Source organism: Tympanuchus pallidicinctus, unplaced genomic scaffold, assembly GCF_026119805.1.
Source record: "Tympanuchus pallidicinctus isolate F22 unplaced genomic scaffold, pur_lepc_1.0 scaffold15, whole genome shotgun sequence".
NCBI lineage: Eukaryota > Metazoa > Chordata > Aves > Galliformes > Phasianidae > Tympanuchus > Tympanuchus pallidicinctus.
In genome coordinates, this window is record NW_026294669.1 from 9,240,435 (window position 1) to 9,262,375 (window position 21,941).

The 21,941-nt window shown below is 44.0% G+C and overlaps 2 protein-coding genes across 2 annotated transcripts in view; both read right to left on the minus strand.

Moving 5' to 3' along the window:
* Window positions 1–2,481: 2,481 nt before the first annotated feature.
* UMPS (uridine monophosphate synthetase) lies at window positions 2,482–8,363 on the minus strand. Its single transcript, XM_052676121.1, has 6 exons — window positions 8,178–8,363; window positions 7,557–7,710; window positions 5,457–6,125; window positions 4,659–4,834; window positions 4,074–4,188; window positions 2,482–3,402 (listed from the first exon to the last, which is right to left on the minus strand). Exons 1-6 carry the CDS (start codon window positions 8,325–8,327, stop codon window positions 3,227–3,229), a joined length of 1,440 nt encoding a protein of 479 aa, XP_052532081.1. The 5' UTR covers window positions 8,328–8,363; the 3' UTR covers window positions 2,482–3,226.
* A 154-nt stretch (window positions 8,364–8,517) lies between these two features.
* KALRN (kalirin RhoGEF kinase) overlaps window positions 8,518–21,941 on the minus strand; it is a 445,988-nt gene continuing 432,564 nt past the window's right edge. The window contains exons 53-61 of the mRNA XM_052676088.1: window positions 21,012–21,039; window positions 20,386–20,557; window positions 18,194–18,315; window positions 17,958–18,089; window positions 16,916–17,080; window positions 16,375–16,453; window positions 15,034–15,234; window positions 13,971–14,109; window positions 8,518–12,378 (exon numbers count right to left, since the gene is read on the minus strand). Coding sequence (XP_052532048.1) covers window positions 11,833–12,378; window positions 13,971–14,109; window positions 15,034–15,234; window positions 16,375–16,453; window positions 16,916–17,080; window positions 17,958–18,089; window positions 18,194–18,315; window positions 20,386–20,557; window positions 21,012–21,039 — 1,584 coding nt within the window. The 3' untranslated portion in view covers window positions 8,518–11,832. The remainder of the gene's footprint in view (window positions 12,379–13,970; window positions 14,110–15,033; window positions 15,235–16,374; window positions 16,454–16,915; window positions 17,081–17,957; window positions 18,090–18,193; window positions 18,316–20,385; window positions 20,558–21,011; window positions 21,040–21,941) is intronic.

A 21,941-nucleotide genomic window follows, 5' to 3' on the forward strand; every position in this document is an offset into this window, starting at 1 on the left:
CAGGTCCAGAGCATCACAAATGAGGAGTAAGTCAGCCCAAACCCACAGACAGGATTACTGCTATTAGCCTTCAAGAATCTGCCCTAAGGGGCTGAGAGAAAGCTGAAGCTCGAGCAGGCACCAAACTGGGCTGTAATTTGTTGCAGTTAGATCATGGAGCTGTACTCGTCACTGTGGCACAGCCCAACCATGACCTAACAGCTATTAGAAACAAACAGAACGCCCAGCCCTGTCTGTCTGTTCAATTACAAATCTTCCAAAACAGAACATTTCCCCAAATTGGTGACTACGGAACTCAGAAATGGAAACAAACTTCCTCTGGGTTACTGCACATTCCTTTGGTCCTTACTGTTTCCTAAAAGCAATGCTCGTGGCGCCTGCTGAAAGCCTACTGGAACAGCCTTCCACATCCTTTTAAGGGGAAGTGATTAATTTATTTTTTCTGGAATTAGGTCTTGAATAACCGTTCATGAAATTGTTTATGGAAACAAAAATATGAGCTGTCAACTACTGGCTGATAAAACAACATTGAAACTGTGACATTTGATCAGACCAGAGAATGAACTGCAAGACTTCCAGAATCATATATTATAATGCAAATGAGTTTTGTAAATTGTGACCTAGTTCCCATGTTAGAAGCAGTTGGGACCAACAGCAGGAACTATGCTGTGAATGAAGCGGGGGGGGAAGCAAGCAAATTGATGTTCGTTCTTAATTTGAAATGGATTTTTAAGCATGTTCAGGTGCCACAAAAAAGAGGCCCACAGGCTTGTTTGCTATATTCACTCTGAAACAAGAAAGCTTGTAGGAGGTAGGCAAACATGACTTTGTTTTGCTAATTGAAATGTTTGACTGGTGTCAAATGAAGCACCAGAATACTACTTGCTGTGACTGAGCACACGGTGGAGAATGGTGAACTGAAGCTTTCCAATCTGATGCTCAGAACCTTTACTCCAATATCTTAGATGGTGACTAGCTATTAGACAATGGCAATCTCTCAGTTTAGTTGCTGTTTCTTTCTCCTGACAAAGTAGCTCTTGGGTCTTTTTCAAGGTTTTAGCTGTGCAAATATCAGACACTTACTTGGTGCAATTCAGCACAGTTAGTGGGAAACACCGGACTCACAGAACCCTGCTGGTGCTCCAGCAGTGACCACTCCACCCCAAGCAGTTCTGCCTACTGAACCCTACTGTATCAAGTTGTGGCTTCAGGTGAGGGAGTAACCTGTTGAAAAGTATAAGTTTTATATTATATAAAAGTATACTTTATATACTTATATACTTTATATACTTATAAAAGTATAAGTATTATACTTTTATATACTATATATACTTTTATATACTATATATACTATATATATATATATAAGTATTTATATTATATAAAAGTATAAGTATATATTAAGTATATCTAGAGTTAAGTATATCTAGAGATGGTATCGTCAGCAGAAACTATTAGTTACGGAAGGGGTGGGCATTGACTCCCCTGAAAAATAGGGTCTCAGCTCCATCTGGTGGACAAAGCAGTTTTCTACAAAGCAGTTAAAGTGAGGAAACCCGGCTTCTGCTACCTCAAGGTCATCAGGTTGTTAATGAAAAGCAGTAAACAAATCCCAAAACCTCTGTCCACTTCAAAGGTCTGAAACTTCTTGGAAGTTGATGCAAAATATCAGACTACTGCAAGGCAGCTCATAATAGCCAACACACTCACTGAGTTCAGCGGTGAAAGGTGGCCAGGATAGCCTTCATCTTTCCTGGATGGACTTCTCCATGTTAATGTGGTACCTAAGAAGAATCCTGAACCAACCAAGGAAAAACAGAACACATGCAGAGTAAATTCTAATATCCTCTCCTAAGTAACGCATTTATAAGCTCCGTAAGAGGCACTGGGGAAACACTTCCAAGGAACATGAAATGCAAAAGGATAAGGTCATTAACCTCAGCATACCCAGACAACTAGGAAGCTTTTCAGCCACACATTTCTGAAGTCTGACTCCCAGCAGAGCACAGGGTCACAAATACAAGAAGCATACCATAGAGCCCTCAAATCCAAGCCTGTTTCTGTTCTTAAACAGGAAGCAAAAAACCTCCATTTGAACTTCAGGATAACCCTGTTCTCTTCATTTGAAAGGATGGGAAAAGAGTTGGTTACTATTAAAGCAAAAGAATTCTCACTGGATATAATTGTTCCTATTCTATGGGCTTTTTAAAAAGGGACCCAGTTTTCTCTGTGTTTTACATCAGCACAGGAACAGCAATGGTCTACAACTGTACCACCATTCATCTGCCTTCTTCACACTTTCCTGTAAGCAATGAAAATTCAAGCCAATTTCCACCGTATCTATAGTGGGTGTATTTGAGGCAATCCCACCCTTTCTAATCAAAACCTTTCATACATGGTATTTCAAAGTAACACTTCTTCATAATCCCGAGGTGTGGAAAATAATTCCCAGAAGTATTCCACAAATATTTTCAGAAAAAGTCAAGCAACCAAAAGTACGCCTTTGTTTTTCATTAGATCAGTCACCACTTGCACTCAACAGCACAAAGACTTTTGTCAGAGCAGACTGCAGACAGAATCCAGAGCAACGTTTACAGACACAAACTGAGCAGACTTGATTTATTTTTATAGCTCCCTGGTTCTGTAAATAAAACAGTATTTCACACTGCCACGAAAAAGACAGGTACAATTAAAGGAAATGGGAAGCAAAATCAATTCATTAAGTAACATATAATTCCTTTTCACTGCATGGGATCTAGACTGATAACTGTCTCCATGGAACTGGCAGATCTGAGCAATACTGTGAGTGGGACACAAGGTCAGCATCACAAGTGAAGTTAATGAAGAACAATAAAGCATTGTTTCCACAGTCAGAGGAATTTAAGGCATGGGAGGAGAAAGTAGCAACAACAGCCAAGCACGTATCTTAGGAGTGTTTTCATTCATCATTTTTCAGTAGAGAAAAACTATTCAGACTAACAATTGGACATAAGATTTTGGTCTCACACATCCAAATGCTAAAAAATGTTTAGAAACAATTATGGTGTGTACAACTGTGTGGAATTAAAAATAATTTAGCCAGTAACAGATTTTTTCCAAAAGGGCATAATATTCTGCTGACTGAAGTGTCTGTATACGTAAGTGGAAGTCTCACAATGAATGCAGCTCCATTTTAACTACTGCATCAGCATTGCTTACTTACTAGGAAGGTGACCTACATACAATCTTACGCATGAACACCGAGCCTGCTAATGTAGCTCTCCCAAGCTGCCTTCCTGTACTTCTCTGCTTCCTGAAGACGGTCTGAAGCTGACAAGATGCCACGTCCCACGATAATAATGTCTGAACCTTTTTCATTAATCACTTCCTTGGGACTTAGGTACTTCTGCCCAAGATTATCACCTGAAACAGATAAAACATATGTTTAAGTTTATGCAAAACTGTATCTACTAAAAACTTTCAAAGGTGCTGGAAAGTTTATGTTATTGCAGTTCTCACCCTATGAGTCCACAGCACTGACTAGAAACTGTGCCTCCAACTAATGAACCTCTACCTATTACACAGATCAATCACAGAAGCTGTGATTTTACTTCAGATTTTGTAAGAACAAAGTATTGCAGAGAAACACATCTTCCCTAGCTGGATAACTACTGGACAGACTGTCTAGTAAGTTGTGACTTCAATTCATTGATGCTGCATCTATATCAGTATCAGTCACGTTACAATTAGACTTCAGTGTTTAACTGAATGTTTTCTACCTACTGACTAGTCTAATGCCCATCTGCAGACATTTCACATGCTTAAGGACTATACTTCATGGTATACACAGACCTCAGTACAAGAAGATCTAACAGAGAAGCTGCGTGGCATGCTGGTTGCCATTCAGAACTCCCAGGAAAAAGATCACTATATCCAGAAATACACAAGGCAGCTCATATTAGGGAAATGGCAAACACAGACTCCTTTCTCCAGATGCGAATAATCCAATCCCCTTCAGAAGTCACTTTTTCCACTGAAGCCCAAATCACTCACTGTGTTTACAAACAGACTATAGATATTTCAGGGAAAGTTACCTCCAGATTGCAGCTGTACTCCTGGAGTTAAGTGAAGAAATTCCGGTTTCTTACTAACTCTAGATCCAGATATGAATCCAAAAACAAAATCAGAGTTGTCTTCAGCCATCTGTACCTAAAAAGGACCAATAAACTGCATCAAGTGATTTATCTAAAATTAAGCTTGCTCACCATTCTGTTTCTAATTAAGCTGTGCAGGGCAGGAGTATGGAATACCAATCTAAAGTCATCCAGCACTGACTCATTCCTCACTGATATTGCTGAGCTTGCAGATAGGACTGCAAAAGATACATCTGAGTTATAAGTGAACGTTCATTCAGTGTATTACTTATTACATATTCATTGCTGATGAAAAAAACATGGCCAATGGCAAACCTGGTGTGTTCACTAGAACTCACAGCATGAACTCCAACATCACTAGCCTACAGATGCAAACTTCAAATGCCACTCTCTCTCCCGAATTTCCACAGAAAGAAAACTTATCACATAGCTGGAGAGACTTCTGGGAGCGTAGATATTAGCAGCACACAAAACCTCCCATCAGAGCACTTTACAAGCTGTTAACCTTAAACAGCGCCGACTTACTGCAGCTTTTGTGTATTCACCAGTTGCAAGTGACCCCTGGGAACTCATCTCAGCAATCAGAAGGCAGCCGCGCTGCAGGGGAAGGCCCACTTCCTTCAGTCCTTTCACAACTCCAAAGCCTGGAACCACATGTGCATTAACCACATCCGACCAGGATGCTATTTTGAACACACCACCTAAGAACATAGATACAAAGACCCAGGCAAAGTGAAATTAGTGGTCAGAAATGCATTAAACAAGAAGCATGAATTAAACAAAACAAGCAGTGCAATAAACCATTCCAATTTTAAAAGGCTTTTTACTACTGAAGCTTAACAGCCTTAACAGCGAGTTTTATCAGACAAACCTGATGGCTACATAGTCACAAAGCTACCATAAGCTAAAAAATTGTGTCACAGGTGCAACAGTATACAAGATCTTAAGGAGAACAGTATCAGAAAGGAGGAAAAAGCATTGGGCAGTTGCAAATGCAGTAACAAAGAAAGCCACAAGAAGCATGCAAGCATACAATAGCAAGCTTGCCTTAGAAACCACACACACCCTTCTCCACGCAAACAACCATTCAGAAGTACTTACTGAGCACAAGCATAGATTCATTAAAAGATTTAGGCTTTGGAAAGGACCTCTGGAGGTCATGCCCCCTCAGCAGGGCTAACTAGATCAGGTTGCTCAGGGCCTTGCCCCTCAAGTTTTCTCCAAGGTCAGACGTCCCACAGTCTCTCCTGACAACTTGTTCCAGTGCTGCAGTTACACAGACTGGCAGCAAAATTATGGCACATCAAGGCTGATGATAATCACCTTCATACTGATGTTTCACTGTGTTTCCAATGTCTGCAAATTTCCTGTCTTCAAAAATCAAGAACTCGTGTTGATCTGCGAGTGCTCTCAGCTCCTTTACTACCTCTTGGGTGAAATCATTCAGGATATCTATATGAGTCTTTAGGATACAAATGCTGGGGCCCAGGCTGGCAGCTAACTGCAGCAGTTCTTTGGATCCTGTGACGTCTGCAGAAAGGCACAAGTTTGTCTGCTTCTTTTCCATGAGTGTGAAAAGCCTGGCTGCGACAGGATGCACCCCGGGCAGTTCAGCACGAGCCCTGAAGCTCAGCTCTTTACAGACTCTTTTCACTGGAGTTGGACCATTCTGAGCCCCTGGCTCAAACACGTTTCCCTGAATGAAATTCTTCACCTTCTCAACCATCTCCACATCCACTTCTCCCTGCTGCTGGAGAATATCTAACATCTCGGACAACGTACACACAGAGTGTAGGCGAATTCCATGTTCTTCTAACCTGGCCTTCCCCCCCTGCTCCCTGTCCAGGAGCACTACAGCATCTGTGACTTTTAATCCTTCCTTCCGAAGAACTTCAGCAGTTTCCAGTACGCTAGACCCACTTGTTACCACATCTTCAATAATCAAACATGTTTCTCCTGGATTAATGGTGCCTTCTACCAGCCGTTTGGTACCTTTAAAAGAGAAGGAAAATGCTCCACTAAATAAAGTACAAAAGACCTCAGAATGTACCCAACGCACCCAGATTTTAACCTGAGATGTTAACGTAAAGACCGTATTTGTTTTGCATACAAGCATATGCTGCAGTAAAAATGGAATTGGGCTTCAGGTTTATAAGAATTTCATACTCACTGTCAGAACGTAGAGTAGTTATGTTGTTATTACTGATTCCAGATATCACATCTCAGGCACTGCCTCATACCTCAATTCATAGTGTGTTACTTCTCCAAGGGGGCAAAACACATTTCACACAATCCACTACCAAAACCAACATCTTACTGACAGCACATCTTTTAACAGTCTTTAATGAAGCTCACTAGAAGTTTATTATGAACTGAACCTTCAAAACATTAAAAATATTTTTCCTGTTACTGAAAACGTCTTTAAACTAGCAAAGTTATTGAAACTCTTCAACATATTTTCTGTTTTCCACAGGCATTATTCTATGCTTAATATGCTTGTTGTTAGAACAATCTGGAGGAGTAAAGCCCCCAGATGTCTTCACCATAACCAACAATAGGCACAAGTCCATGAAAGGCCTCCCAGGGGGCAGCAACAAAGGAAGCCTAGCTTTCTGAGGAAGCAGGGAGCAGCGGGTGAACATTATGCAGCCACTGCAGTGCTCAGACCATGGCTGCCTCACAAGTGTCAGTACAGCTTTGCAATCTGTGTGACACCGGAAACCTCGTGCCAGGCAGTTAATTGCTGTCACAATCAACTTGTCCCTCACAAGAATGAACAGAAGTTCTCATGCCTAGCACACTGACTAACAAAGGAGTACCATTTAGGTTTTACAAACATCCTGCCTTAATGATGTTGGGAGAGAGCTTATCACAGATGGAAATCCAGTTGCCAGGGCTGGATAACACTGTACTCTTCCCCTCTACAAGCACCTCGCCCCTGCTTCAACCAAAATCAAGTAAAATTGATTGCTACGTACAGAACTGACTGCTTCTCACCTGGCCCACTTTGCCTGCTGATTATAGGATATGAAAGTGCAAGTGAATGAGAGACAACAGAAGAATAAAGATTCTTTTTGGAGTTGATATGCAAAAAGTTGTTTGGAGGACAAACATAGCACCGGCCTCAGCATTATCAAAAACTGCATTACAAATCTGCTTCTAGAAGAGGGCAGTAAACTACAGCAATGGTGTTAAAGGAAAAAAGACACCGTGGGAATAAAGAGGAAGCCTGAGACCTTTCACCCCTACTACAGCAGAAGCCCAGCTGCAGCTGGGAGAGCATGGTTGGGTTGGGATATTATAAGAAGTATGCTTAGGGGAAATGGGATTGCTATTTGAGTTGGAGTGATAATCTTAAACTATAACAGAGATGCACATGACAAGACAAGAAGTAATGACAAATTCATCATTTGACAGTTTTACCATAATCTTTTGCTTCTTTCCTCCGTATAAGCATTGGAATCTGATTTTCAGAGCTGATAATTGTGGCCAACGGCAAAGCCGTGTATGGAACGCCACACACACAGTCATACTGGAGAGCAGTGTCTTTTGCTGCTTGGAACAGAAGATCAGCAACCTAAAAAATATGTATATTTCAGGAATCAGACCAAAGTGAGCACTGCTAAACAGTATCTCCACGATTCCTAAAGACCTTCAGATATGGTGATTCCACCACCTCCTGGGCAGCCGTGCTACTGCATCACCCCTCTTTCAGAGAAGAAACGTTTCCTAACATCCAACCTGAACCCCCGGGCACAACTTGAGGCCATCACCTCTCACCGTATGGCTGTTACCATAGCACAGGCCGACCCTCACCTCGCCATAACCTCCTCACAGGGAGCAGCAGAGAGCTGTACAGTCACCCCTAAGCTCCCCCTTCCCCAGCCCGAACAATACCACTCCTTGGACACGCCCCACATCCTCGATTCCCGTCTTGTAGCAAACAGCCCAACCCACCTCCCCGACCAAAGCCCGGCACCGCGACCCTAGAACCCCCCTCAAACCCCTGAAGCCACTCGTCCAGCCCCTCCCTCCCCACAGCACCAGGCGGAGCAGGGGGGGCCGGGAGGCCAGGCCGCGCAGGTCCACGTAGACGGGTGAGGCGATGCCGCTCCGCAGCACGAAGTCTCCGAAGCGCACAGCGCCCGCCTCCAGCAGCGCCGCAGCCACGCGCTCCGTGCCGCCCGCCGCCATCTGCCCGCCCGCTGCCCGGCGCCGGGAGATGACGGAAGCGGCGACACCGTGAGGAAATGCGCATGCGTGGAGGTGCGATGGCTATTTGTGTCCCCCCCCTTCTCCCAGGCCGCGTTCACGCGTTCCGTGTGCAGTTCGTTCCCCCTCCCATCACCAACAACCCGCGTTGGGAAACGAGACTGAGCCGCTGTTCTCTGAACAACTGAGTTTAATCCAAAATAAATAAAGAAAATAAAGCCCAGAAACTGCATCATTAGCACAGTCTGTTCATAGGGAGGGCCAGTTCGAAGCCATGTCCGTAGCGTTGGATCACGCCTGGCGTAGCAGTGTGCTTCAGGCTGCACTGTGCGCTGGCATCATTAAGGCTGTGGCATCACTTTGCACCTTGACAACACCGTGCCATCAGCTGGGCCTTCCCCCTTCCTCCTTCAGCTGACTGTTGGAAAGCTGACGAGCACAGAGCTTTGCTCTTAGTGAACAAGGTTGAGGTGGCCACGGTCTGTGCAGAGCCACGCTCATCTGTCCCACCACTCTTCCACAGCCAACATGTGGTGCTGACACAGCACAGTGCCAGACCCAGCTTGGCAGCACCTGGCCTGGCCTTGCATCTTTGGGAAGCACCGTGTTGGGATAGAACGCTGCCAATGAGCCACAAAACAAACCCAGGCCCTATGCTGGATGTTTGCCTCTGGGAGTTTACATAGCCCAGGTCACCTGATGCAGCCCTCTCATTGCAAGGGCATTAATATACAGTTATATATAGTCACACTGCACCGCGCAGTTCTGCATTCAGCCTTTGTGGCATTTGTAACAAGGCCCACTGATGGCACAGGCTTTGTCTCAGCTTTACCTTAGGTTAAAAGTAAAATTATTTTAAAGGTGTTAATGAAAATAAAGCTGTTTAAAATAAAAAGGCAATTGGACTGCTTTAAAGAATTGTTAAAACAGTATTTAACCCTTCAGCTTCTATCAAATGAGAACAGAAGAGAGAAAAGACATAGAAAGGCTTAAATATTCCCTTAATCAATCTGATCTTTTCCTTCCATAGGCCCACAGCGCCTGTTTTCACAGTTTGAAATGTGAATGCAGGACATAGCAAAAGAAAATGATAAATAGCTTGAGATTTCCTGTGATACGTGAGAATCTGTTTGTACTGGTGCCAAGTAGAAAGAATGTTGTTCAAAGTGTACCCATGGGCCCCATAAAAGCTGTAGGTTTTATAAACCACACTTCCATAAACATTTTCTGAAAGGCAGCACAATCACAGCACAAAGAGCCAGCTTTGACAAATGGGAAGAAGCACAAACAGTCCTGTAGTGAGGAAGTACCTGAGGCTGGAGCTAATTAAAGACACCTCTTGATGACTGCCTGGAGATGTTTTAGTTGCTAAGAAATTGTACACCTCACACTCCCATTCAGGAGGAGAGTCTGGTCTTTGTCTTTGAGGTGCTACTGAATTGCTTGGAAAACTAGTTGCTGCACTACAGAGGGAAACTGAAATCGGTTCAAAAGTTTTAGCCCTCCATGAACACTCAAGCCTTCCCTCAACTTCCCCCGGGATCAGATCACACACTCAGTCTTGTATGCTGTCTCTGACTCTGTGTGGGCTTACCCATCTGCCTGTGGCTCCCAGATCTTAAGGTTTGCAGCACTGAACGTTGTAACTTGCTGTGCCTGACTGCATCCTGGTAGAGCAAGCACAAAGAGAAGGGCCAGGTCTCCAAATGCCATGAAACTGAGCTCAGAGGTGGATCAGAAGGGCTAGCAGAGACCTGGGAATTTGCAATACTTGCAGAGTGTCTCTGTCACCTGCTGGTAGAACCAGCTTTTGCTCCTGACAATATATCACAAACTCACAGTGCAGTTAGTTGGATGGTGAATTGAATTTGGCTCTTGCTCTGATGAGATATCTCAAGAGAGCCTCTGCTGAGTACACATGGCCAGAATAAGCCCTTTTCCTTAGGAAAAGCTTTGGTAACAACTGACATTTCCTATTGCAGGCACAGCAGCGGCACTCAGCACTGAGACAACTCACTGATATGCCAAGGGGAAAAAAGTCTGATCATCAGCCAGGAAGGCTGCAGGGTTTTATGGTGCAGAAACCAGGGAGGTGTTTTCCCTTCCTGCTGTTAGAGAGAAGACTTGGCCAGCCCACAGACTGCTGATCTGTCACTGCAGGCTCCCTGCATTGCTCATACATAAGGCTGGCTCTGTCACCGTAACATCACTGTGATGATGTTGCAACTTGGCTTGCAAGAGAGAAATGTTTTAATTGTGGATTTTTTTTTATTATTATTATTTTATTACAAATTAGGCTTTGGACAGAAAAATATCCTCACAAATGCTTTGGCGATGAGGTGCTAACGGCAGCTGAGAGATATTTACAAGACTGGAAATGAACCAAATGACATACTTTTAACACTGAAAACAATTTTCAAGCTGTAAGCACAAGGATGGACTCACCACTTACCAACTGCACTTTGAAAGGCTTTAGATGGACTTTGGGCCAAGCAATTCTGAAGCTAGAAATGGAACAGGATCCTTTATATATATATATTTATATATATATATGATACAATATATGTATACTGAAAACCTGTGATAGAAAAAATTGTCTTCGTCAATCATCACTTAGTTTACAGATACTGCAAAAATTGGACTCAGCCTTTTCTCAATGCACAGGTTTTGCAAAAGGTTTCTGTACAGTGTATATAAAATGCATTAAAAAAAAAAAAAAAAAAAAACAACCAAAAAAACAAACCACCATCATAGTCCCATTGTGCTTAGTCAGAAACAGCTGTATGCTCCAATGAATTCATTGCCTCAATCATAGCTCCAAAAGGTACTGCATGTTGACTTGATGCAGTAGAAAGCCCAAGGATTAACATGGGATTTTATTCTGAGCACTACCATGTAATGAGGGTGTATCTAAGCCAAGCCACCACAGAAGCTGATCCAACAGGCCTGATCTTGCAGGTGAAATCCTCACAGAAATCATGGGAGACCTGGGCATACAGAACACAAAAAATCCATCTGTTCACCCAGAGCAGGCATGCAGTGACTTCAATGAGAGCTGCATTCTGCCAAGTCCTGCAATACACACAAAGGTCAGCCTAGACTTACTCCTCCACACACTATCCTACACCTAATCTCTCGTACACTCAGAAATCAGTTCAGCAAGATCAAGAGGATTTCTGGTAAGGCTGCCTCCCAAAGATTAAGGCAACTGCAGTTTTGGTTCTTGTCTCCAGTTGGTGTTTGCTGCTGCGTATTGTGGAGATGCTTCCAGGAGGTGCTCATTGAAGAGGACGCCTAAGTACCTGTCACCGTTACCCTGCTTGCTTTGATCCTGAGTAACTGAGGAGGTACCGGGACCTCTGGACAGATTTGTACCTTCAAATGCCAACACTGAATACAGAAGTATGTACAGAAGCTCTGCTTTGGGCCTGCTCATTCCCTGTGCCCTGCCTCAGAACCAGCAGTGTAGTGTCCGGGGAGGTGGGCATTACGTCCCAGGGTTAAGCCTGCTCATCAGGAAACTCTTGACACCGGGGACAGGGTGCACGTCATACTGGTGCCTGCGGCGCTCAATGAAGGATGCCAGGCGAGAGGTATCCAGTGGGATTTTGGAGTAGCTGCCATTGTGTGGCTGCAGCCATGGGTGCTGTAAACAAGTGGCTGCTGTCGGCCTCCTCCTGAAGTCTTCCTGGAGGATGACGTTAATGAAATCCCTGGCGGCGTGGCTCACATCAGAGAAGTACTCAGGTGGGAAGCTGAAATCGACTCTGCACACATTGATACAAGTCTCCTCTTTGCTTTCATCTAGGAAGGGTGAGACACCGCTCAACATGACGTAGGTGAGGACCCCGATGCTCCAGATGTCTGTGCTCAGGGATACAGGGAGGCCCTGGATAACTTCAGGGGCTGCAAACTCTGGGTTTCCAAGGAGATGGTGGACGTGGTAATGGCCTGTGATCTGAACTGCATCTTCCAAATCAATGATCTTGACACGAGGAACTGGGATCCTTAAATCGATGAGCAGATTCTCTGGCTGTTGAAAAGGGAACAGTGAAAATGTAATTATGCTTATTATACTTATTTTTCCTGAAAGCAATCTCTACAGATTAACAATACTTTCAGATACTTTAATTTTGAGAAAGGACTTGCGTATCTCTCATAGAATCATTTAGATTCCATTTGTTTTTGTAACACCTGGATGATGTGTGTGTAATTTGTAGCAGAAGGGTACTTTGTAAAGCAAATGTTAAACATTTTGCCCACTGCCTCTCTAAATTCACATTTCCATGGATCTATCCTTTAGCTCCTCATCCTCACGCATATTCTGTGCATACAATGCACTACTGTTCAAACCTCTCCACTTGCTCTTGTTTTGTGTGTGTTCTGCACTGACAAAATTAATTCATTCTGGAGCAAGATCTTAGGTCTCAGGACCAGGCAAGGCTAGATGCACTAGTAGAGCATCTTCTGCTTCCTGCTCAGCAACAGAAGGTGCTTTATTTAGCATGCTTCACTCAGGAGAACTGTAAATAGGTCACAGAAAATTGGCTTCCCACTTTGTTTTTGGGAAGTATCTTATGATCAAACAAAGAATTCAATGCAGTTTCTTACCTAGAAGTGATGTCTATTTTTTGACAGGTTCTATAAATATAGCAGAAAATACAAACAGCCTTCCCAAAAGAAACCAGAATAATATAGCATTTTGGGACTAGTGCTCACATAAGATACTGTACAAAAGGGATCTTTTCATTTTTTTTATTAGTAGCAGTCAGCAGCAGAAGACTGAAAACACTACTTCATCTGACATGCCTGGGAGCTATAGGGCTGAGACAAGACCTCTGTGGAGCTGGATTGTCCACTCTACATGACAGTTAAATCCAGCTCTCTTTTTCCATTTTTGAATGCTGCTCAAGTCTTCAAATAAATTATAGATTAGCTGGTACTCCTGGCAATCTGATTCAGAGCCGCAGACTGCAAAGCTCGGAGCACTTGATCGTAACTTCAAACACTAGTTCTCTGTCTTTCCAGATCAATGGAGTATTGGTGGGTATGGCAACACAACTCCAAATCCAGGACAGTGCAGTACCTCCTGCCACACATCTTAACAAAAGGAGGTACAAACTGTGCTAATCTCACAGAGCATGACATTGCAGACCTCAGATATTTTTCTGAACCTCTCCCTGGGTGAATTTCCCACCTCTCTCAGGCTCTGCAGCACAATCAGCTTGCTGCTTTCCCCTTTCAGCTCTTCCTACCTCCTGCTCTCCTGCACCCTCCTCTGCCCTCGCTTACCATGTAGTGAGTCCAAGCTATGCCCTGGGGATGTATCTTATAACTCCCCTTCACTCAGAAGCTACCAACTCTTGCCCTTCTCCCTCATTAAATCCCTCTTCCAGAAAGCCCTTGAGAACAAAACAGTAAATTAAAGAAATAGTGCATCTCTGAAGGAAGAAATAGACCTTGGAGGTTACTGAGTCCTTTCTCTGGTCAGCACATCTGGAGGGTAGTGCTTGTCCATTCAGCATCACTTCTCGGGGCACACACTGCACCTCCTTGCTGTGTGTGCAGCTGGGAACACTCTGTAGCAGGACACTGAGTAATAGCATCATTTTCTTCTCTTCTTACCTTTATATCTAAATGAGCCACTCGGCAATTATGAAGATACTGCAAGGCTTCCATTGTGTCTCTTATGTAGAAAGCTACTTTTTCCTCCATAAGTTCATCATGGTTCATTAGGTAATCTAGGAGACGACCATCATCCATCCTACAAAGAAATCAAACCCCACACCTGAAAGATCATATGACATCTGCAGGAATAGCTAGTATTTGACAACAAAAATGCAATGGAAACTTTGTGATCTAAGAATAGAGGAAATACAAATGAGAGATTCGATTAGGGTTTACCGATATCACGAGGTACTGCAGGGCATGGAAGTGGTATAATGATTAATCTTTGATTAGTCCTCAGTTGTCATTCCTGGCCCTTAATAAATTTAGTGACAATCTCAAAGTACACTAAATTGCTTAAGGACAGATTCAACAGACAGAGGAGATTCCTTTGAAAACAGATACACTTAATTACTTGGATTTGTCTATTCTGTTATAGAGATGGTTGCATAATGCAGAAAAAAAAATCACTGATATTTCAGCTAGTGGTGTGTTCTGTGGGAAAGCTAACTCAATAAAAGTTTTCCACCTAGTTTTATTTATCTGTATAAATGAACAAGCAAAGAGTCCAAATATGCTTGAATTGGATATACTGTAACAAAGAAGCAGTTTGGATTTTGGTTGCTATTTCTCCTTCTAGGGACAAACATAGTCCCAGTGCAGCTTTTTTCATCAAGAACTATTAGAACAATGTAGGCTCCAATCTAGCTGAAGTGCATTTGCTCAGATATAGAGAGCAGACTAAACTGCCCAAATAAATCTGATGCTATGTGACAAACTAACTGCTGATACAAATACTGAGCTTCCAGAATAGAAAATTTTATTTCTACCTCTGAATCTTATTTACTGTAAACAAAAGGCAGTGGAAAGTCAGCAGAAAATGGCTATTTCATTTGATGTCACAGTCAGTAAGAAATAGATGACAAAGTCTTTGCCCTGCTGAAGCACAGGTGAATTTCATTGGTTTTAATAGCGCTGTGATTCATACCCAGATGCTTGAATTGTAGCTCCATGTACTTACAGCTCCAGAACTAGGATGTAAGAAGTAGGAGACTCATAGGTATCATGGATAGTGATGTACTGAGGATGCTGCAAGTGCTGTAACAGAGCTGCCTCATGGGCTGCTTGCTCCTTCTTCTTCATTTTTTTACTGATGAATTTTACAGCAACATCTTTCCGGGTAGCTTTGTGAACGCATTTCTTTACGATGGAGAATCGTCCCCTGGGAAAAAAGAAAAGCAGAATAATGAATGGGATCCATGAATTAATCATGCTCGTTTTTCAGTGTGATAACAGACTGATTTTCAAAGTGTTATTTGATTCAGTGCATTAACATTTCACAGGGAATCAGACTTATCTCGTTGCTCATAACCTTTTCCAACACAGAACTGCTGTCTCTCACCCTGGGTGTTTGGATTCTTTGGGGATTAGGAAATGGAGAGCAAACAGAGCACTTTGAGCAGCCTGATGTCCTCTAACAACATCCCTTGGGTTCAATTTGCTGCCGTTTTTACAGGTTTTGTCTTTTGTTTCTAAGCATGGATCTTCTCTCTCCAGCTGCTTGAATAATGAACCCAGACTTAAAACAACTAAGAGAAAAGCCTCGTTAAGCAATGACTAAGCAATCACTTTGTCTTGCTGATTCAGGAATACAGTAAAAAATGAAGAGCAAACAGCTGGCATGAAGGCACTTAGGAATCTCATCCAGACTGGTGCTTGGTACCATTCCTGGAAGCAAGAGTACTTAACAAAGCCATGTGCTGCACTTGGCCTGTTTTTAAGATATCGCTATTCTTTCCTACCTTTGCAGCCCCAGAAGCACTTATCCCTGATCTCTGGGTGAAGACCTGGCTGCCTACACCTGCACTGTTTGCGCTGTTGCTGTCTGCGTGCTCCTTATCAGCATCATGCTGCTCTTGCTCACTGACCACCCCACTCAGCACAGCCCATTGGAATGTGCTTTCAGTCTGTCACATGCCTAAGTACTTCTGCAAACAGCCTACAAGGTTAAGCACATCCAGAACCAGCAAGCCATCCTGACTTCAAAAGCTCACATTGAGCCAGGGGTGTCAGAGCAGACACCAGCAGGCGCTGCTGGATCTGGCTGCCCCGTCATTCTGAGGTTGGCATTCAGTCATCTATGTTCCAGATCTAACGCTCAAATCACAACTAGTCTTGGGAGACAGGATGTAGCCAGCATTTTAGCCAGTCTGTATTTCAATCAGTGCTTAGTGTGTTCTTTCTAAAAGGAACAGCAATTTTCAAGCTTACTACAAAAACTGACCTAAATTCCCCATTAAAGAACAAGTCTCAAGCCATTGTTTAGGTATTTCGCTGCAGTGATAAGCAGGGTTAATATTACCTCCCAATTTCATGCAGCTCTGCATAAGCGAGATCAAAGTTTTCCTTCCATGAAATAGTGGCACCATCAGCAGCAGAGTCTTTGGGAGAAGAAAGCACATTGAAGAAAGTGTAAAGACAAGGCAGACTGCTGTGGACTACAAACTGCATATTTAAAAGTTATGTGAGGATATTTTAATGGGTTGCCCAGAGAGCCCTGGAGGTGCTCAAGGCCAGGTGGGATGGGGGCCCAGGGCAGCCTGAGCTGGTGGGTGGCAGGGAGCTGGGGACTGGTGGTCTTTAAGGTCCCCTCCAACCCAACCATTCTGTGATTCTATGACGATAATTTTATGATATTGATTAAAAACAGAAAAAATTACCACTGAGTGTCTAATTTCACAGTGCTCCACCACAACTCTTGTGTTTGACCCCAAAAGCCAGAACTTCCCAGGAGAAGCTGTGGCTAAGTTGACTTTAAATTTGCCCTTGAAAGTTTTGGGAGCTGAAAAGGGACACAGGGACAGTCTCAGGGCACATCTGTGTGCAAATGGGAGCCCGCTCACCATACTCTGGAAGCCTCACGAATTCAGATGGGTCACTGGGCAAGCTGATCCCCCAGGGGTTGCTGGCGCTCACACGGAACTGATACTGGCAGCCTGGGGACAGGTCTTCAATGACAAGGTAAGTGTCCAGTGTGGAGGCCACTGACTGCTGCCAGACCTGCGAGCCTGCATTGTGCAGAGGGAGGAAAGGAAAAATGATGGAGACAGAGCACACACAGACTCTTTTCTGATGTGGTGCCCTGGGAGGTTAAAATCCATGGGGTTTTTAAAAGGCAAAGTGGAGGCAGATTTAATTCTGTTAAACCTTCTGGGGACACGGGAAGCTGCTTGTTATCACAGCCATCTGGTGAAAAGAGGGAGGAAGGAGATGCCCCTCACTCGACTGATAGCAATGGAAAAACTGCAGGCGAGGGGAAAGATGATCTATCCACAAGTCTGTCCAAGGCTATGTGCTACCAGTGATGTCTTAAGGCAGCGAGATAATGCAGGAATAGCAGAATGACCTGCTGACAGCTCTGCTAAGAGAGAAATAATGCAAAAAAGATATGGAGGAGGTTGAAAGCAAATCCCAGGAGAAGCTGAGGAAGGGGATCCATGCAAAGTGCTTGCAGGAGACCTGTGGATATGAAACCTGGAGCTGCTGGAAATTAATACTAATATTACAAAAAGTAATATACAAAATATACAAAAAGTTAATGAGTGTGCTTTGTCTTTTCACTGCCAGGAAACATTTATCAAAAGGGCTTGATAGATACCGTGGTGGCAGAATGTAAATGATGAAAGTATACTTAGTGGTGGGACATAGTTTAGCTTAACACACTTCACTTGCCTTAATAGCATAGAGGAAACAGAAAAGACTTATGTATGAGAAACTGGGATCAATGATAGAAGAGCTTGTTTTGGCCTTCTGCTTTGGGATCTATGAGTAACAGATAATCATACCCCAGTGCTGGCAATGATGCTGTTGGAACCTATTGTCCTACAAAGCAGAATTCCTTTGTTTTCATTTTCTTAGCCAGTGAGCACACCTCAAGGCTCTTACCTTCTTCTCTGTACTCCACTGTGTAGCCAGAAATGGTGCAATTGCCTGTACTGGATGGAGGCAACCAGCGAAGGATCACGGAGGTGCAGCTTCTCTCCTGAGCAATGGGGCGATTTGGGGCAGCCGGAACACCTTGGGGGGAGAAAACAAGCAGAGAGTCCAGCATCATGTCATCCAGCCCTAGTGCTTTATCCTGAAAATCAGGTAAACACTGTCTGCGAAGGCCAAGTAACTACCTTGCACTTTTATTGTGGCTGAGGTTGATGCCGTTCCATGCTCGTTAGTTGCCACGCAGGTGTAAATGCCACTGTCCTGAGGCATCACATTGCAAATCTTCAGCATGAGCTCCCCAGAGTCACTGCAGATGCAAGAAACCCACATTACAAATTGCTGCTATGCTTCCTAATGCTTTTTATCCCCGTTTCTCTTCTGCCTCATTACAAGGACACGTGCACGCAGCTCTTTTGAAGGAACACCCCCCAGCCATGTGGTACCAAATGCAACACCTGCATTCACCAGGATTATGTCACTAATGAAATCTTTGAGCAGAATGGTCCCACTGGGGCCAGAAGGGCAAATCTATCTGTTGTGATCTCAGTGGAAATGGGGAAGCAAGCAAAGTGTAAGAGCTGAATTTTCTAGCTTTCCAGAGCCTGAAACCCCACATCTACAGAAAGATTTTCGTACGCACAGCTTTTTGACTTTGGGAGGAGCTGTGTGATGCCTCTGTAGTATGCCCTACACAAACTGGACAAGTGTACAAGGCAGCCCCGTGGAACAGGATGCCCAATATTTCTGTGAAGCTTCAGACCCTGAAGCAAGCCATGTCCAGAAAGAGTGGACATCTCATAGCAGCTGGGGAAAATAAATGTCAGTGGGACATAATTTCTTGGGAAATGATCAGCCTCTGGGCCGATCTGAGCAAATAAACAGATCTACACAATCTGGTGAGCTTGTAGCAGGTCTGCAGATAGTCAGCTCTTCAACACTCACTTTAAGGGAGTTGGCCTGACTTAAAAGATTTTGCTTGAGTAACTACTCTAGCTGTGCTGGAAACTCAGCTTAGAGCCAGTAATAAATTCTCTTAATGGCAAAACTAGACTGGTTCTTGACTGCGTAAGCCATTGGAAACTGCAAAAGGAAATGGCTGCCGGTGTAACTGCATGGACACCGCGGCCTTGGCTGGCCTGAGTGTGCTGGTTAAGGGACAGAAGAAAAACATCATCTTCCCCCGCAATCCGGACACAGATGCCAGCAAGATTTGTAAGGCAGACGCCAAGCTGCAAGGCCTCTCTTTGGCAGGCAGCGGCTGCATGGAAAAACAAGCAAGAGGAGAGAGAAAGCCAGTGCTGATAGTGCAAAGCGAGGGACTGCACAGGCAAGAGACTGATGTAAAACAGAACCTCACACAGAAATATCCTACATCCCAACCCCAGCCAGAGGCCTGAAGATAAGGCACTAGCGATCTACTGAGTGATGGCTAAAAAGACAATTTTAAGTGTCCTGGGGTGCTTCATGAGGCTCAATGAAGGAAGCTCTTGATTAGACATCCTTTTTTCCTTTTATATTCTTCTTCTTCTTCTTTTTTTTTTTTAATGTAAAAAAATCTCTCTTAGCATTCATTTTTCACTTTGATGGACTTTGTGCTCCATGGGTTCATCTCAGCCTGAGCCAGCGGTGCTGAAAACCTCACATGAAAGATTGCCTCCTGGAGACTTCCCTTTCCATTTGGCCCAAATAGCTTACATAAGCTGCAGAGAATCATCCAGCAGCAGGCTGTTACCTGACCTGAATTCAACTCAAGAACTTTTCAGTTCGTCCCCCTGTCTGCTGTAAAGCTGGGCCAGGAACATCCAGACAAGCATCCTTCTGTCCAAGCATAGCCAGATGTGGCCTTTCCAGAAGCATATGGAGGCTCTTTGAGGAACAGCTTAGGAAGGGCTCAGGAACACTGCATTAATTACTACCTCAGCCTCTGAGATGAGAAAACTCCCAGCCATGTGGGTACATATCAATGAAGAATGTTGAGAGCTTTCTCTGCTCCATTCCTGTTCCTGTCAAAAGTGAGCATGGCATCAAACTCAACCATAAGAAAAGCAGAGGCAATGTTAGCCAATATACTGAAAATATTAATTGCTTCTGACTTGCAACAGGCTCAGAGGTCTTGGCCTCCTGGGACACAGCATAACAGAAAGCTCAGCTCTGCCAATACTGCACTTGGTGGAGATGCCCTGCATCAGCTTGGAAAACTACAGAGCTACCTGAACTCACATTTGACCCTTTCTAGCTGATGTGTAACTCAGTGATGAGGCAACACACCATGTCAGCCTCAATTAATTGCATCTCTAATAAGCTATGTCTCCTGGCTAGTGACATATTTGAGGGCAGCATGACCATCATTTGATGGAATCCAGAGGCAGGACCTTACCAGGATGACACCGTGTATGTGGCTGTGCTGTTATCATCGTCAAGAATGTTTTGATCAGGTCCTTTCCAGGTTATCGTTGGTTTGGGCCGGCCGCAGACTTTGCACTGCAGCATCACAGTGTCACCAAGCAGGCAGGTGATATCCACCAACGGCACAAGGAACTCTGGAGCCACTGAAGAAGAACAGGGGGAACACCTTTTAACGTACAGGAGAGGATGTTCTCCACATAACTGTGAAAAATGCATTATAGAACCAACTATGGAAGCTTTTGGTAGGAGAGTGATAGGTAAGGGTTAAGTGTTGTAGATCTAAGCATCCTGGAATTGTTACCAAAACTCTACCTCCAGGGAGGGAGGCAACAGGGACAGGCTGTGCTGGCTCTAAGTTCTGAAAAGACTGCAAGGATGGGTGCAAGTGTGTGTATTGGAGGGGCAGGTTTGGGACAGTGCATCATTTCAGACTCTCTGAGCCCATCAGCAAGCAGGGACCACTTCCCCTGCCCACTGATGGAGAGCTGTCTTTGCTGTGACTGCTGATGTGGGGGAAGCATGAGGCTCCCTGGTAATAGATCCCAGCTGCTGGCTCAACCCTCCAGGCAAGTCAGTGCACAGCTGTCTTTAACTCACCTTCTTGAATGAAATTGGGGTTGATTATCTGAAAAATACAAAGAAATAGTACATATAAAGGAATTATTGTTTTTCTGGACCATTACAAAGAGACACTTTGTTTCATTAGGAAACATGGTGAGGCTGACCAGAACTGCAGACACACTGACCCGTGGGTATGAACAGTCTCTAACAACTGGCAAACACAGCAAGCTCTGGTGACAACTGAGCAAGCCAGTGCACGGTTGGATAAGAAAACAAAAGCCACAGTTTTTGTAAGACTGTAATGCATACTTTGTGTCAGCTGCATCACAGGTAGCAGGCACAGCAGTAGGGAGGTGGATCGTGCTTTCTCTTTGCTTAGGTGATACTCAAGCCATTGACTGTTATCTACCTGGATGTGGTTTGTGCCCCGTGTGCCCAGCTCCAGACCCACCTGCAGCACCATGCACCTGGGCACCTCACCTGCATGTTGGCCACTAACCAGCTCTGGGGAGCTCCTGCTCAGCTTCAGGGGGAAAAAAAAAGGTAAAGGGCTAAAACAAAAATACAAGCCTCTTTTCATATCAGTTCTGTAACATCCCATGGCTTACTGTGAGTTAAACATCACTTGCGTCAAAGGGCTGATGGAAACTTTCTAATTGGTATTTAGGATTGGATGACTCAGAGTTATTTTGTCTAACTAGTTAATTGATCAAATTAGCAAATAATTGAAAAGCCAGCATCTCACCATGGACTATATACATCAATTACATCATGCTAATCCTGGAAGAAAAGGTGGGGATAACAAAGACAACAGCATTAAGTTCTCACATGCAACTCTACTCTCTACTCTCAAATCTAACCATATAATGGTGTACCATAGTTTAAGTTTTAGCTTAGTTCTAGCCTCATTAGCAGGTATAAATATCAAGCAGCATAAACACCACTGTGGTTTATCTCGCCTCAAAT

Coding starts and splice junctions, on each gene's coding strand:
- UMPS (XM_052676121.1), bottom strand. CDS start 8,327: ATGGCGGCGGGCGGCACGGAGCGCGTGGCTGCGGCGCTGCTGGAGGCG. Junction 4,835..5,456: donor AGTGAAACATCAGTATGAAG/GTGATTATCATC, acceptor CTATGTTCTTAG/GTGGTGTGTTCAAAATAGCA. Junction 3,403..4,073: donor AGTACAGCTGCAATCTGGAG/GTAACTTTCCCT, acceptor TATCTGTTTCAG/GTGATAATCTTGGGCAGAAG.